This window comes from Mirounga leonina, unplaced genomic scaffold (genome assembly GCF_011800145.1).
Source record: "Mirounga leonina isolate KUSES-001 unplaced genomic scaffold, KU_Mleo_1.0 Mir_151, whole genome shotgun sequence".
Classification (NCBI taxonomy): domain Eukaryota; kingdom Metazoa; phylum Chordata; class Mammalia; order Carnivora; family Phocidae; genus Mirounga; species Mirounga leonina.
Genome location: NW_023270377.1, coordinates 72,291,087 through 72,308,925, shown reverse-complemented (window position 1 = coordinate 72,308,925; position 17,839 = coordinate 72,291,087). Strand labels below are relative to the sequence as shown.

Below are 17,839 nucleotides of genomic sequence, written 5' to 3'. Positions count from 1 at the left end.
TTCTTTCTTTCTTTCTTTCTTTCTTTCTTTCTTTCTTTCTTTCTTTCTTTCTTTCTTTCTTTCTTTCTTCTTTCTTGCCCCCCCCCAATATAAAAGGAGGTTATTGAGTAAGGTTAAGCAATGGGACGACATGATTTAATTAGATTTTTACAGATTTCAAACACAGGTTGAAAATAAAAGAAATCATCAAATGATGACAGAAAATTCCAGGGCACAATGTAATGTACCAAAAGGGAAGAAACCAAGCTAAACAGGTTGGATGGAGTACAAAGCTAAGAACTAAAGCAAGAAAGCAGAGAACCTGGACGAAAGCCATTTCAAACCCATTCTGGGGGTGGGGCTTAATTTGAAGAGGATGGCAAGACATGAGGATATTTACCATAGAATAGGTTTAAAAGTGATTAGTCAAGCCTTGACCTAGAGCTCTTCCCCAGTCATGCATATTTTTAATCTGTTTTATTGTTTTCTCATTTATTTTTTATTTATAAATATTCCTGGCATTATTTCATTTTCTTTAAGAATTTTCTTTTTCTTCATGAAAGAGGTTCTCAGAGTTGACCATCAGTAAGCCTGTTGTTCTAGGCCATGTTTGTTCAGTTCTCCCTAGGAAGTGAATTGCACAAACCAATCACTCTCCTGGGAAATTTCCTGATGACAGGACTTAGTAGAGCCATTCTCCCCAACCGTATAAGGGAGATTCTGGAAGAGTATGAAAGAAAGGAAACGTAAAAATTCAACTGACAGACTAGTATATGTCACCTGTTTGTATGTAACATAATATAGTATAAAATTGTCGTTTTTATAGGTCAAAAAAAAAAAATAGGAGCTATTTCTGGTAGTTCTCAACCTGGTGTTTTTTTTCTAGGTAACTCGTTAGGAAGAATACCCCAGATTTATACACTGTTCAAATAATGTGTCTGTAAAATAAACTTATATATATATATTTTTTTTTAATTTTAACTCCTGATTAAGAAAAAAAAGAAATTCTCAGCATAGTAATTTTTTTTCCTAACACAGGATCTCAGCAAGAGCATTACTGAACTTTAACCACCAGAGGGAACTAAAAAACTACCTTTTGCTTCCCCTGTGAGGTTAACTTGTATATGAGTTCCCATGAAATTTCTGAAGAACTCTCCTGTAACAGCCTTCTGCTGATGCCTGAGCTATAATATATTAAAATGCAGAAAATATTTTTAAATGATCTTTTAAATTCTATTTGTTGCTTTCCTTAGACAAATTATAATCAAGGTATCATTTGCTCCTTTCTTAAATAACCAGTAGGGAGCATTATTACCAGTTTTAAAAAAAGATCTTTTTCCAGACATTTCAGACTAAGATTAACGCGACCATTATTTCGGACACACAGTTTTCAAAAGTCCCAAGAAAATAAACTCTACAACTTTTTGTTATTTGCTCCACATTTTCCCTTCTTTCAATCCTATTAGGATTTAATTTAAATCCAACGCAAGATTTTTTTGTTTCCTTTTCTTTTTTTATGAGAACATATCATATCTTTTTGAACCAAAAATATTTAATGAATGAAAGAACCTCACTAATAATGTGTCTTTATATTGGATTAGATGCTTAGCGAATAGCCTGTAGCCCAATGTTTAGTAATTCTGTGATGAACATGGGGAACTCCACCTCCTAAATTGGAAAGTGACATAATTCAAAATGGGTAATTTAAAATGTATAGACTGCCTGATTTTTTAAAAAAGATTGAAATGGTTTTCAATAAAAGCATAAATACAATTCCTTGAAAATAAAATGAGGATTCCATTTTTAAAACCATTCATAATGAGATAAAGAAAAACAACTCCTTAGGACTTCATAAATCATTTCTATGTGAAGAAAAGCAGTTTCTCCAGAAATTTCTGATAGGGAGGAAGGAAAACAAATCTTCAGAGAAAGCGGGGGAGCGGAAAGCAAGGGAAAGAAAAATTTTCTCCTTCCATCTAATGCTTTTCCATGCTTGGCAGAAGGGACTGTACAAAATAAATACAAAAAAATCGGTTAAACCAGGAGTTCCCTACACTGCTCTGGGCAATGTTAGTTGTGCTGCCAAAAATAGGATCCCAGGGCCAAATGTATTTGGCAGACACTCATGCTTCACTCCCTCTTACAGCAGAGAGCTAAACATTAACGTACTGGAGGTTCTGCGAGGTTCTGGAGCTGTACAACCTCTTTGGCTGCACTGAAGCCAGTTTTCCAAATGCGTGGGAAGACAGAATATTTTCTGAGTAATCCACAAATACAGAAGTTTATACTTATCTCTGTTAAAATCCAGAGAGCAATTGGAGCACATTTCCTTTCTTTAATCTCCAGGATTATCCTTCTTTCATGCATTTCTATTAAATCGCTTCTCTAAAGTTGATTCCTTCTGTGCGTCCTGACTGCTCCATTTCCTAATGGTGGATTGTCTCCTCCCATATTTGTCACTCTACATTGTGAACAGAGTTTTCTTTGAAGATTTCTGATGGAAATTCTGTCCTTCTAGAGTTGTTTTACATGACAGCCACCCCAGAAGTAACCAACCTGGTACTATTTTTTTTCTAAGATTTTATTTATTTATTTGAGAGAGGGCACGAGTGAGGTGGGAGTGGGGTGAGGGGGGCAGAAGGAGAGGGAGAGGGAGAAGCAGACTCCCTGCTGAGCATGAGCCCTTTGCTGCGGGGCTTGGAATTGAGCAGATGTGGGGCTGGATCCCAGGACCCTGGGATCATGACCTGAGTCAAAGGCAGGCGCTTAACCAACTGAGCCACCCAGGCGCCCTCAACCTGGTACTATTTTTATGTCTGTCAAAATTCCTATCCAATGGAAGTAGTATAAACTTGCATCTCAAACCCAAATGAAGATCCATGTAAGGTTCAGATTCCCAAGGGAGACTCTAGTTTCCCTGTTGTCTCCCTGTGCTATGTATGGGGTAATTGTTTTTCCTGGGACACTGTATTCTTTAGTCATCCATCTTTATGTGGAAGACTGCAGTTCCAACTCTCTCGCTCACTCATATTTTTTCTCCTGTCCTCACAATCTTGGTCCCTTGCCTACCAGTATTTGCAATTTTCCCACTTGCTAAAGGGCTTTGTTTTGTTTCATTTTCTGGTCCCTGAAGATGCCCCTGACTTTCTTGCAAGCTAAGCTATGCATGTAAAAGTGAGCACCCTGTTATGAAGGCTTACAGCTCTGAGCTACACAGCTGTATCTTACAATACCCCAGAGTTAGAGCTCTGTGTTGGGTACCACAGAGCAGGATGGGGCATAAATAGTGACCTTGCCAACAAAGACTTCACCACCTCCCAGCTCAGAAGGCTTTCCTGAGTGTAGACGTGACTCTACACAGCTCTTCTAGAAATCTAAGAAGTCTAAATTGCACTATTAACTCACCAGCTCGTTAGCCTTGCCCAAGGTGTCAAGGGGGGCAAGGGAATCAACATTTTTCTGCATTAAATGGTGACTTGTAGAAAGCTGCCTCCATATTTGACCCTGCAAATCCATTAAAAACCTGGGGGCCTGCCAGATAGTGCCTTTAAGTTTGGCTCTGTATTAGCTTTCATGACTTTCCTGTAATGAATTGTAGCTTGCCTGAGTCATTAGGAAGATTCTGACAGAGAATCAGCTGGAATCTGCTGTTCTTTGAAGGACTCAATTTATCTATGATTCAGTGCCTAAGCAGTGAAATAGCTTGAAGGGGTCAGCCAGGGAACAGAGCCTGTAACTGTTGGTTTGATTAAATTGCAAGTCTATGCATTGACTTTTAATGTATGCATCAGAAAAACTTGAGACAAGAAAATAACTACTTTTCATGCTACCTTTTGCTCATTTCCTATTCAGCATTCCAGGCAAGGGTTAATTAAAAGCTTCTGTTTGTTGGCTCTGTGGCTGAATCATAGGCCTAAATTGACAGATTGAAGCTGTACTTTAGCAAGATTACATTATGTCTCTGTTAGAGATAGCAACCAATAAAATCATATAGCGCTAAGTAATGCTAAGCTATCAACTTAACTATCTTTTAACCTTATTATAGTTTTATAGTCTGTGCTTTCTGAATGTCTTGTTCTACTTTAAAATATTTTTTTTCTTAATGCGTATTTTATATTTTGTTCCCTAGCTTATTAATGTGGCCTTGGGCAAATGCATTTCCATTGAAAACACCGTAGCCACTTTGGAAGACTGTGATGCGAGCAACAAGGTACGCCGGGCTGGGTTTCCTCTCTCATCATAGACACGGTTGATAGATTGCACAGGTGTACCTGATAAGTGCAGAGTATTGCACATTTACCACTCACTTGAAAACTTTATTTTTGCTGTACAAACAATAATTAATGTATAAATTTTTACATGATCATAAGGTTGGTGTTAAGACAGCCTGCCGCTAAATGTAAAGTTAGTGACCAAGGGAGTAAAACTATTGTTTTACTGAAGTCCACCTACCAGGGACCCAGTTCTGGCTCTGTCACTTTCAAGTGTGTTACCTTTGCAAATCCTTTAACCTTTAGGTAAATAGCAGTTATAACAGCACCTACCCCTAAATCAGGTTTGAGGATCAAATTATGTCATACAGATGAAGCATGTAGAACAATATTTAACACTCAGTGCTCTGCAGATGTTCACTGTTATAATAATAAAGACAAAAAAATGTGAAAAAATAAAAAACTACATCTAAAGATAAAATAACAGAGGAAATAAAGGCAGAGCATATTTTTAAATAATCTAAGGGAGACATTTTATTCTGATTCAGTCCCCTCTCCCCCATTCTCCTTCATATTGAAGGAATAATGCAAATTACATAATCCATGATCCATGGTGGAAAACCCTTCAGCAAATCTCTGACAAACTCAGAGCACAATGGTTAGGGGAGGAAGGAGGGCCAGGGAGAACAGAGCAGGGACTCTGCAGAGCTGGAGGTGAGTTCTGAGTGATGGTACCTCCCTCTTCAGCGAATGTTCCCCACCAATTCTCATTCTGTGTATATATTATTGGTTTCAATGACAAATAAAACTCATAAAAACATCAATCCATGAGTAAAACTCAGCGTCCTAAAGTTGTAGATCACTCCTTGGTAAAGAAATTATTTTGTGATGGAGAATCTAGGCTTCCCTCGGCTTAGCTGTTTGCTTTGACTTAGAGATATTGCTTCTATTTCTGAGCACATCTCCTCTCTACCTCTTAATTCAAAGCTGAAAAGACATTTTTGTCCTCTGTTTTTATAATTCAGCTATGGATTGTAAACTTGAGGTTGAGGGAGCTCTTTCTTAATTAGGAAAGAAAGGAGGCAGAGGGACGAGAAAAGTGTCAAAAATCGTTTGAAAGATACAACTCATATTAACAATTCAAAGAGGAAATAAAGTCATAAATTACAAAATAAAACTACAAGTAGTCCAAACTATATGAAAGTAAAGTATTATTTCATTCAGCCCTTCAAGACTCATTCTTCTCGTGCTTTTCTGTGCCTGATTAACCAGTATTTTATCTGAAGACCCAAGTTGTGGTCTGGATAACCACTGAGTCTCTCAGGGGGGATGCTGGGAGGCGAAAGTATGAATATGCAGCCCCTGCTTTCCACAAACCCCATCTCCCTTGTTGTCTTGTTACTCATTTTAAGCTTGTAGTTTGTTTGAATAATAAAAAGTAAAGGGACTTGGAGGGAGGTAACTTATTTTGGCAGAATTAATGAAGCTTAATACCAAGCCAGTTTATAGCATTCATCCAAAAAAAGCTCAAAAGGAACAAAGCCCGAGGATTGAACCACCAAGCCTTATCCTTCACTTTACCTAAAAAGTCCCCTTAGCTATTAACCTTTCAACCAGCTGAGATGTCCCTTTTAAAGGTAATGTCTAGCTTCTCTTAGTAGCCACATAACTTCCTTATATTATGACATAAGACCACGCTTCTCAAATTTTAATGTGCACACAAATCACCTGGAAAGTTTGTTACAGTACAGATTTCTGATTCAAGAGGTTCATGGTAGGCTGAGATTCAGGCTGTTCCAACTAGCTCCCAGGTGATGCTGATGTTGGTCCAGAGACTACCCTTTGAGTGGTGAGGTCTAACTCAATGACATACTTGATAACTTAAGTTAAATCTCAATTACATTACAAATTATTCACTAGGTAAAAGCATTTAGATAAATTTTACCAGCAGTCTATTTTTTTTTTTTTTTATGTTCACGTTGGTGCAAAACAACAAACTTCCCACAGACCCACAGACTTAGAATAAATTGACCAGGCAGGTAGTACCAGGGTATAAATAACTGGATAAAATACTTATAAAAACTGAAAACATGGTTCCGTTGCCTGATTTAGACATTGGCAACTCCCCCAAACTGGACTTCTCCAAGAGTAGTTCTTATGAACTAAGGGATGCTAGTAAAGCAGAACCTGATGATTCTTTCTGCTATCAGCATAGAAAGATTTTTAACCTTTCTTACAATAGAAACGTTTTTTAGCCTTAAGAAAGATTTTTTTAACCTTTCCTACAACGCCTCTAGGAGTCTGGTAATCTGGATAGTCTTAAACAAAGAAGCATAATAATTTCCACCAAAGTAATTTAGGACTGTGATTTGGATCTCCTTATAGCCCTAATGGCTACGGATGGTTTGAATGTTCCACTACTTCAAGCACCAGGCTTGTCTGGGATTCAGAACACCTGAAATGACCTCTATTTGTAGACATATACTAACTGTACTCAGTAATTTTTATTACTGCAACTCACATTTATTGAGGGCGTGCTGTGTGCTAAACACTTAACAGTCATTACCTCAACTCTCTGAGATATACCCTATTGCTATCCAACTTAAAAATGATAAAAATGAAATTAGATATGGTAATAATATGCCCATGCTGTCAGAATTGAAAGTGGCAATACCAGGATTTGGGTACAAAACATTTGATCAAAGTGCCTATATACTTAACCACTGCTAACGAAAGTGTTTGGCAAAGCCCCTACCTGTGTTTGCTGCCTGAAGTGACCTTCTCCTTGTTCATTTCCCGACAGCTTCAACAATTTAATTACACCTGGCTAAGACTTATTAAACATGGAGAATGGTGCTTAGCTCCCGTCCCTGATACGGGGGCTCTGAGGCTGCACCCTTGTGATAACAGAAACAAAGGGCTAAGATGGCTGCATAAATCAACATCAGTCTTTCATCCAGAACTGGTAAGCAAACTATGTGTACCTCTTCTTTATTGCAAATCCAACTTCCAGCTAAGTGGGACATAAAACTCTCATTGTCCGCATCTTCATTCAGAAGCTTTCAATGTGTTTGTGGCAAAAGAGGCAGTGTTAATAGTTCATACAGAGAGATAAATGGATAGTTTTGCAAATTGTCAAGTCCTTTTTTTTCTTTCACAAAATTTATTTCAAATCTGTTATTTTAAATATAAGCCACCTGTTTCTTTGGTTATATGGCTATCAGCATCTTTATTTCTGTAAGCCATTTGCTTCAGTCAACTAACAATGCCAAAAATCATGCTTATAGGCTAGAACTTGTTCTCACTGGTTACCAGAGAAGCCCTTAGGGAGAGTATATGGGGAAAGCAAGAAGCAGTATGCTTCCTACAAGCTTTGCACTTTAGTATGACTCTACTTTTCAGCATTCTGCCTCCTTTCCATAAAGGGAGACTTTTTCTCACACACACACACCCTCGTTCCCAGAGACATGGGCCTTAACAGGTGTTGGAGGCAGCTCCCTGCTGCTTGTAGGAGCTGACAGTGTGTCGCGTGCACCTGCTGACATCACATGCAGTGACATCACCCGGGTAGCTTGAAACCAGCCATGATGGGAGGATTTCTGTAAACCCATGCTCCTAATCCCGGGATGTTTTTCTAGAGATCCAGTTGTTAATATTTGTCAGACCACACCTGCTATATCCTATGTACTCTCAAAGTCCTGATAGGTTTTCCCAATTTTATTTTAACAAGATACAAAGTCATAAGTTTTGGTGTAAGATCTTGGAGTGACAAAAATAATTTCAGGCCAACCTTTTTAAATTTTCTATTATCTCACTAGCAAGTAATCACCAGATCCACAAATGCACTGGGTATATGAAGACCATCATTTTGCTCAGGGTTGTCCCCAAAGTAAGCACTCCTCCCGCCCTTGAAATGCCTCCATTTCTTTTGATTTCACAACAAGTGACTACTCCCTTCATGGCATTTTTCTTCCTACTTGGGGTCAAAATCAGGGCTTGAGCAACATAGTTCCCAATCTTCCTCTCTTTCAATCTTCTCTGTTATATTTCAATTTCTTCTGGGCATTTTTTTTTCTCTTTAGTGATAATGACTATTATTGAGTTATTAAGAAAAATTAGGAATTACTAGTGTACCAGTTACTAATTTTATGTTGCATAGTGTTGGAAAAATCCATAAACATCTATCAAATATTACCTTCTGCTTCCTTGACCTTATGCCAAAGAAAGCTGGAGGTGGGGCCAGGGGTGAGAAAGGATGAGAATGAGAACACATTTTTCATCTCCAGAAATGAATCTGTTACCAGAAAAAAAAATTCACGCTATGAGAAAATATTTAGGAGTAAGCAGCCCTTAAATCACATACGTCTTATTTATAAACTGCGTTGGCCCCATTGAGAACTTAGGCCTTCATTAGCTGATTTTTATATAGGCTTAATTTTGGACGCTGTAAGTGGTAAGCCAATTTGTAAAGAGAGTAATTTAATTAAGATGGCAAAAATTCGATGTTTCCCGATCCTGTTTGTGCCTATGAATTTGTAGCATGTCCCACTGCTGCCTTCTACCTTAAGTTCCCCTTTCCATGCTGCTAGATGTCATGGAGATTAATATGTTGACAATAGTATTCCTTATTTTTTCAGTATTTTGGTAATTTTCATACTAAACCTCCTGAGTCATCCAAGGCTTGTTAAGTCTTTAAAAAAGAAATGGAGAAAAAGACTAAATAACAGGAACATGTCTCTCCCTTTAGCATTAGGAATTGAGAGCTTCCTAGAAGGAAATAGGGTAACAGTGAGTTTGATCCTGAATACCAATGAATTGTTAAAATTATACATTTCTAATCTGCATTTAAAAGATATTCTCTAGGCCAGCCCACCCCAAATGCTGTGGATTATAGATACCTAAGAGGAAATTGTTTCATAGGTAGCTCCTAGATACTGTGACATGGAATGACCCTCCACCACTGGTCCCTTCATCAAGTGTCCTTAGGTTGGGGACGAGTTATTCAACTACCTCTTTACAATCCACTGGCAGAATGTTGTAGATAATCCAGGATGATTTTGCTCAAGGCCAACTCTTTTACAAAATCTTGAGCATACTCAAACATTATATTTCCAAAGCCCTACAAGGATGACAATGGTTTTGTAGGAACATCTTTAAAATAAACTATTATGAAGTCACCCCTATTTGGTGTATTTTTTTAAATATTTCAAAACTATTCATATAATTAAGATTATCTTTGTCATAGTCATGGAAAAATTGAGAGGATTAATAGGTGAAAAAAATTATAAAGCCATGAGCAAGCTATTATTTCTAGGATATTCAGTAAATATTAACCAATAATAGAACTCCTCTGAAATACCTTTGACTTTTTTCTAATTACATCTGGATTTTCTGGACATCAGGCAATACGTACTATCAGATATTATGGTGGGTAGCTTATAAATAAATATACATCATTTCTAGCACTTTGTATTCCAAGTTTGAATTCTAAGGTATGAACTTAATTAAAAAATTAACTGACTCACTTTTTGTGTTGGCTGTTTTTTCATGATCACCATCAATTAGAAAGCCATCATCCATCAAATATAGTAAATGCCATATGGAATAATTTCCTCTAAACAATATAGTTATCAGACCCATCATCAGAAAATAAATTCCTCCCTGAAGATGTTGTAAAAGCCTTGTAGCTTTAAGAGGAGAGAAGTTAGTTTGAGATGGAGACAAATTTAATATAGTCCAAAGGCTGTGTTCACATTGTTAGTTTAGTTCAGAAGAATTCCTAAGGAATCAAAAATATAATTATCTTTTTTTTTTTTTACTAGTTTTCATTTCTTTATATTTCGGTTGTCAAATTCACTCTGTGGCTCATTCCGAGATCCCCTTTCTTTCTTTCCAGGTGAATCACATTGTTTTTGGGAACTATCATCAGTTGTTATGCTTAGAAGGAAATGTTTCTCAGAAGATCCTGAGAGTCTCTGCTTGTGACCCAGAAAAGCAATACCAAAAGTGGAAATTTGAAAAATATTATGAAGACTAAAGAACAACTAATACTTTTATCTAGTAAACCCATTAGACACTGTGACAATGACAGTGGATGTGGTGACTGTATTTCTCCATGGTAGTTTACATTTTCAAAATTAAGAGCATTTGAACAGGAGATTTAAAAACCCACAATATTTGAGAAACCAAAAGTGAGCTCAGGGAAACAACCTAACGTTGAACTGGAGTCCATCTTCAGCTCTAGGTGGCCTTTTGAATTGCATGCTTCCTGCCCTGTGCTGGATGGACCTCAGCCTGCCAACTTCCCATGCAATCAAACAAGTAACAGGAAATACAGGAAATAAAGCCAAAAGTACTTGAGGAAGTACAATGATATTCATGCTGACTGATTTTGATAATAACCAGCTCTTTTGCTCCACAAGTAGGTATAATCAATGAGAACCTATTCTTTTATTTGCTTTTTTTTTTTTTAATTCAAAAAATTACTTGAGTTCCTATAGCAAAAAGGCCTCAGAAACACACAGCTGTCATCTTGGTGAAGTCCCTCCCAGCTACATGCCTGTTCATCTAACAGTATCGTATCATACTCCTCAATGATAAGACTTTGATCTAGATGATTACATAATGGTTTTTTGTTTTTTGTTGTTTTTTTTTTTCCCCCAGTCTGAGTCAGTGGGAAAAAACTTTAAGTGAGGAAGTCAAATGCTTATTCAGTTCTAGATATAAACATTGTTTCAATTCATTTTGTGCCAAAAGAAGAGTCGTGCTAGTAACTTCCTAGATTTAAGTGGATATTAAAAAAGAAAAAAAAAAAAAGGCAAAGGAAGAGAGGCTGGGTCACAATGCACTGTAGTTACCAAAAATACACTAAAGATACACTTAATAACACTATAATGTAACACCAAATAAGAGGAGCTGAAACAAAGCAGCAATAGAGCACTGAAAAATATTAAAGATTTATATAAAATATGACTTTAGATTTAACAGCATTCACCGGGATGAAGTAAGCTACAAGTAAGCTCTAAAAGATTTCAAAGTAGAAGTAAAATGAAGTAAATATAATGAAAGGGGAAGAGAAAGAGGTAAGCAACCCTCTGGAAGAGAGTTAAGAAAAAAATTGACCTAGACTTGGCCAGAAAAGAAAAGGAGTCTGGTACCTCTGTGAGGTGGGGGTGGGAGATAAGGCCGTGGATGTGGGCCTAATGATTACACTGATAAATTTGGGGGAAAGTCCAATAGTTCTTCAATCCACATTGAATTCCTAACCTTACGCATGTCAGTATTTAGGCATACCAGAAGAGATTCTAGAAATCCTAACATCCTTTGTATTGATTTTTGGTAAGAAAATTGATGCCCAGAAAACATATTACCTGTTTAAGAGTCCCACACCAGTTAGTGAGAGATGAGGATTCAAATTTGGATCTCCAGAGACAGGACTCAATGCACTGCCCCAGGCCGCTGACCTAAACAAATCTGTTTCACAGTTTTCTTAAGAAAGAGAGACATAAACCTTTTTGCAGGCATTGGGTCTCTGGAGGAAAACCATGCTATATGCTTGTTAATATAAAAACAAAGCTTTGTTCAATTGAGCTGATGGTTAAACTGGGCATCTTTAGTTCTGACTTCCTATTTAAATTTTAATTTTATCTCCCAATTAATTGCACAAAAGCAGAGCTATAGCTATGACTCAGAAGGGAAACAATTCTGCCTATTTGCATCGTATTTAAGATGTTTTATTCAGATAATTGACATTGCAGATGAGATAAGAGAATGACTAGAAAATGAGATAATTCTTTTCAAAACAGAGCCATATGGGGGATAAAACACAAGTCAGTTGCCAAAGGACTAACTGAGTTGCTGACCAAACTGAATATGCTGAGTGCCTCATGCAATTCTTTGTATAACTGCAAAAATGTTGAAAGGTTTTTTTGCCCCCAGTCTGAAGACTCTTTTATTCGAAAACAGTTTCCACAAAACACATCAAGTCTATTCAGAAAAAGACAATTATGGTTTGGAAACACTTACCTTTAGACATACGAGTGAAAGAAATTTGAATGTTTTTCACAAAAATCTTCTACAGTCTGTTCAGTGTATGCTCTTCCTGACTTCACCTTGACATAATACAAAGCTATACTGGAATCTATATTGTCAATATAGCAAAGGATTGTTTTCATGCATAACATATTTGTTCTTGGAAAGAATTTTAAAAAGAGCTTTTACCATATATTTACTCAACTACTCTAAGATGCAAGGAACTAATCATTAATTGGAAATCTTATAGGCCTAAACTTCAGAGTATTGACTAATTGTGAAATCTACAACACTTTTTATTTTTATTTTTTAATTACCTCCTTTTTTATTTTTTACTTTTATTTTTTTATGCTTTTTTTATTATGTTATGTTAATCACTATACATTACATCATTAGTTTTTGATGTAGTGCTCCATGATTCATTGTTTGCGTATAACACCCAGTGCTCCATGCAGAACGTGCCCTCTTTAATACCCATCACCAGGCTAACCCATCCCCCCACTCCCCCAATGAAACTGGACCATTTCCTTACACCACACACAAAAATAGACTCAAAATGGTTGAAAGACCTAAATGTGAGACAGGAGTCCATCAAAATCCTGAAGGAGAACACAGGCAGCAATCTCTTCGACCTCAGCCGCAGCAACTTCTTCCTAGAAATATCGCCAAAGGCAAGGGAAGCAAGGGCAAAAATGAACTATTGGGACTTCATCAAGATTAAAAGCTTTTGCACAGCAAAAGAAACAGTCAATAAAACCAAAAGACAACTGACAGAATGGGAGAAGGTATTTGCAAATGACATATCAGATAAAGGGCTAGTATCCAAAACCTATAAAGAACTTATGGAACTCAACACCCAAAGAACAAATGATCCACTCAAGAAATGGGCAGAAGACATGAACAGACATTTTTCCAAAGAAGACATCCAAATGGCCAACAGACACATGAAAAAGTGCTCAACATCGCTCGGCATCAGGGAAATCCAAATCCAAACCTCAATGAGATACCACCTCACACCAGTCAGAATGGCTAAAATTAACAAGTCAGGAAACGACAGATGTTGGTGAGGATGTGGAGAAAGGGGCACCCTCCTCCACTGTTGGTGGGAATGCCAGCTCGTGCAGCCACTACCAACACTTTCTAAAGCATTACCCCTCTATATTTTGTTTTCAGAAGACTGTAATAAATGTGTAAATGATACTAGGCCTCTGGCACTTCTAGTGAGAAACCCCTGAGTGGGACACATTAGGGTCCTATTCAACTCTAAATTCTTCAGTAGGAGGCTATGTTATGGGGAGACTTCAGAGTTTTCCTTGGGTTGGCTTAAGTCATTGCCTTTTCTTAGAGAAGTGTCTATACATTTTGTTACTTTAAACACAAGCATAGTTTTGATATTTTACAGGACTTATTTGATCAAAAACTAACTTACCAGACCATCTGAGTGCTTCTGAACCTTTTGGTTTGCACAGTTCCTTTCTCTTTTTCAACAGTTACCCAGAGCTTCTCCCTGAAGGATGACACAGCTGTTGTTGGTACAACCATGTTTTATCACCAGCATCAAATTTGCTCAATTCCGCTTGCTGACATTCAATCAGCTGTCATTCACAGGGCCAAAAACCACCATATGCCATAATCATAATGTATTGTTAGTTTTCCACAACTAATTTGGAAAATTCTCTTAGCTTTGAAAACACCTTGCTTATCGTATTGCCTTAGGGATTGTAGAGGAGCAAAGATACCAGTTATAGTGTATAGGAATTCAAATTCTCCAGTCAACCTTGAATTTATGAATGGTTTAGGATGATTTTCAAGGAGTTCTCATGCAAGAGAGTGGGGTTGAGGCTGGCCAGATAGTACCATCTTTATTTGTTTTAACAATTTTAACTTCCATGTTCAAACACAGAAAAGAAATTACGCCTCACATGAGGATCCCAGTATCTTTGATACAAACAAGGAATTTACAGGGAATAAAGGGAAAACAGATGAGAACTGATTATCTTTGAGTACCTACCATGTGCTAGGCACCGACTGTACCCCATTTCACTGTTGTACACAACTCAGTGAATTAGGTCTTACTCTCCTCATTATATGATGGCTGAGAGGTATTATCTAAGATCATCCCACTAGTAAGAGATTAAAATCTGGTTTCCATTCTATCTGGCTGAGAAAAAAGAAGAGGAAGAAAAGAGTCTCTTTGACGGCAACATGTTGCTATGATTTTTTTTTTTTTTTTTCTTTAAGCAGGGCAGTCAACTTGGGTGGGCTCAATTAAAATCCCTTCATTGTGAAGTCAAATGTCTTAGATCTCCCTTGGCTGTGATATAGAAGATGCACCTTTTCTTTTAACTGAAATGTAGGCTTAAGGTTAGCTATCCCCACCTGCTTTGCAGTTGTCTATCTCCTTGACTTCATGCAGGACATATTCTTTTCCACTTCCTATAATAAATATGAGGAGAAGCAGACATAGAGAAATTGCTTCCCTGTAAATAATTCTGCCAACTCTTTCTTCCCCCAACCATTAATCAAAGCTGACAGATTGCCCAATTTCAACAGAGATGGGAAGTAAAACATTGAAGAGTCCTTTAATTTAAAATAAAAACTATAGCCTGTAACTTTTACTTCATTGTGTGGATGGTCACCATAGTGCTTTTACAACTTTTGTGTAGGTTATTCAAAAATTGCTATGAGCCATGTGCCTTGAAATGAAGAAAGGAACACTAACCAAAGCTAATATACAAAATATTTATTTTTGGCAAATAGCCATTCCATGGAAAAGTTTGAGTAAGCTATGTAAAGTATTAAATACTCCTGATGAGGTTTAATGGATGGTATTTCAGGTAGGTGTTGGCACCTAACAGAAAGGAAAAAAAAAAATCCCATCACAATAAGCAGATTCAATGCCTCTGTTTTCAACCTAATAGGTCAACTAGTAGTTACCATTCCAATAGGGTCTCTTTGCAAGTTTATGTGAATCATTGCTTTGCAAAAACATACAGGAAAGTTCTCATTTTTCAACAAATAGATCAACTTCTAATATGGAGAGTTTCTGATGATGACAGTTGCCATTAAATAAGTAACAAATAATATCTTTGAAAACAGGGGCTTTCTATTTTATTATTGATTGATTGGTATTTACCAGTTCAAGGATATTAGTCATAAATATCTATATAAATAAAACCTTTATATTAGATATAAAAACTAATTTTTTGAGGACCTAGATTATCTTTACTTGACCAAAAACATATCGATCTTTGTAAATATATATGTATACATACATATATATCCATATAGATAAATATGTGTATATATTCATATGTGTGTGTGTGTGTGTGTGTATGAGTCTCTATATTGTGCTTTGAAGTGGGAGAAAATAAGACCAAGAATTCCTGCTTATAAATATAAAGAAAACTATGAATGTTTTTGGATATTTTTAATTCTTTTAAGTGCACAACTTTGCATCTGGCCTTCTGGACAAAAGTATCTCCAGTGGACTTCCACTCTGGGTATCACTTTCCATACTTGAAGGGAGTAGCCAAATTCTAAATTATCAAGATGCTTGTCATTCATTTTGGATTATGCACATGCCTTAATTCTCCTCCTTCAAACAACTGCCCAGATGTTGCTAGTTTTACACATATTAGCTATCAGAGGTGGACAGAAAAATAAGAGAAGGCAAAGGTCAAATTAGTGAATTTTCTTATTGATTACCTAAAAACTTCTGTTAATGGGAGAATGAGATTGAAACAATGGAATATAAAGGAATTTGGAGTTAATTTGAACATTTTGAAGTACCCAGTTTTTCAGCCTCTACTAACTGAAGTTATTATAAAGAAGGAATCAAATATGTAATTTTAAGTCACTAACTAAAAATTCAGATTACTTTCCAAATTCATTTCCAAAACTCTCCCACACTGTCAGTTGATTACCAGGTACTGTCCTTTGATTTTGTAGTTTGCCTTGTATCTGTTGGGTGATTTCTGCTGTTGATTACTACCCATGACACTGTGTTTATGTTAATTGTATAGCTTAGTCACCTCATGTTCCTCATGAGCTGTATACACATTTTGGTATTCATATTTATTTTGTTACTGTCTGATATTTTAATATTGGCAAATGTTTGCTATAACTTCTGATATTACTTTTTATAGCCCTCTTGTTTTTATAGAGCAGTGAAAGTTAAGCCTTTAAAAGTAGTTGCCTTTCTCATATGGTCAAACATATTTCTTCTTTATGATACTCTGGTGCTTCATCTTTTTCCATAATTCTCTATTATTACTTATTTTAAATGCTTTTCCTATCACTTTGAAAAATTAGATGTCCGTTCTTCATTTGAAAATGTGCCAAAAGTACTACCCCATGTAAGTATGTGAAACAATTACTATAAAAGTGTCAGCATGGTTTAAATGTATTACCTTGATGGCTATAAAGATATATATATGTTTTCAAGTTGTTGGAGTTAAAGTGTATCTAAAACAAGAGCTTAGTTCCTATAAAAATAATACAAATTTTTCATTAACATTACATACCAACCTACCAGAAATTCTTTTTGCAATTGTGTACACAATCATTTTAAGACCTTTTTGAAATAGTGCTTTTTGAATTTAAATAAGGTGTTCTCTTGATTTCTAAAGCAGCATTTCTTAATGGTCTTTAATAGCTGCTGATATGCAAGGGTTCTTCCTACATTTTAAAGGGCAGTGAAAGAAAATAAATTCTAGACACCAAAAACAAGGACACAAACTTTTATTGAGAGCAAGCCAGACACAGCAGTTCTTTATTTAAATTGTAGACAGATGATAGATAGAGTCTGACATATTCCATGTCTTCCAGTGTGGCATTATATGAAAGGTAAATTTTATATTGACAAATAAATAGAGCTTTTATTAATTCCTGTTCACCCCAAAACTAAGAAAAATTAAAAGTCATGTAAGAAATAGCAACATTCTGGGGCGCCTGGGTGGCTCAGTCATTAAGCGTCTGCCTTCAGCTCAGGTCATGATCCCAGGGTCCTGGGATCGAGCCCCGCATCGGGCTCCCTGCTCGGCGGGGAGCCTGCTTCTCCCTCTCCCATTCCCCCTGCTTGTGTTCCCTCTCTCACTGTGTCTCTCTCTGTCAAATAAATAAAATTAAAAAAAAAAAAAGAAATAGCCACATTCTCACAAGAAATCAATTCTCCCTCCTAACATGTACCAGAGTCCTTCTTCCATCCACCCCTGAACCTTGAATCACAAAAGCAGTAAATCTTCCAGTATAGTTACCAATTTGTGTTCTACCTTGTCTTGTAAGAGCGTCTAATATGTTAAATATCCCTTATGAAATCAGAACCATACCCTTGCCTTTCCTAGGCTATAAAGAATCAAATAGTCACCTAACCCCATCAGTGTTACTTATGATCACTTAACTCTGTGGCCTTAGTGTAAGATGGCAGCACAGGTCAATGGGCATTAATGTCAAAGAGCAGTTTCCATGCTCTTTCGTAGCTACACTGCCTCATCCATAAGCACTAAGCATTTGCTCATTGAACATACCCTGATAAAGTCTTTGTTGACAAAATCTTTCATATTTGGTTAATTATATGGTAAGAGCACAAAGCTAAAAAGGCCAGGGTTACTATGTGT

General features: G+C 36.7%; 1 protein-coding gene across 1 annotated transcript in view; it reads left to right on the top strand.

Moving 5' to 3' along the window:
* GALNT5 (polypeptide N-acetylgalactosaminyltransferase 5) overlaps positions 1-12,526 on the top strand; it is a 45,166-nt gene extending 32,640 nt beyond the window's left edge. The window contains exons 8-10 of the mRNA XM_035007997.1: positions 4,109-4,189; positions 6,994-7,155; positions 10,087-12,526. Coding sequence (XP_034863888.1) covers positions 4,109-4,189; positions 6,994-7,155; positions 10,087-10,227 — 384 coding nt within the window. The 3' untranslated portion in view covers positions 10,228-12,526. The remainder of the gene's footprint in view (positions 1-4,108; positions 4,190-6,993; positions 7,156-10,086) is intronic.
* Positions 12,527-17,839: the final 5,313 nt, after the last annotated feature.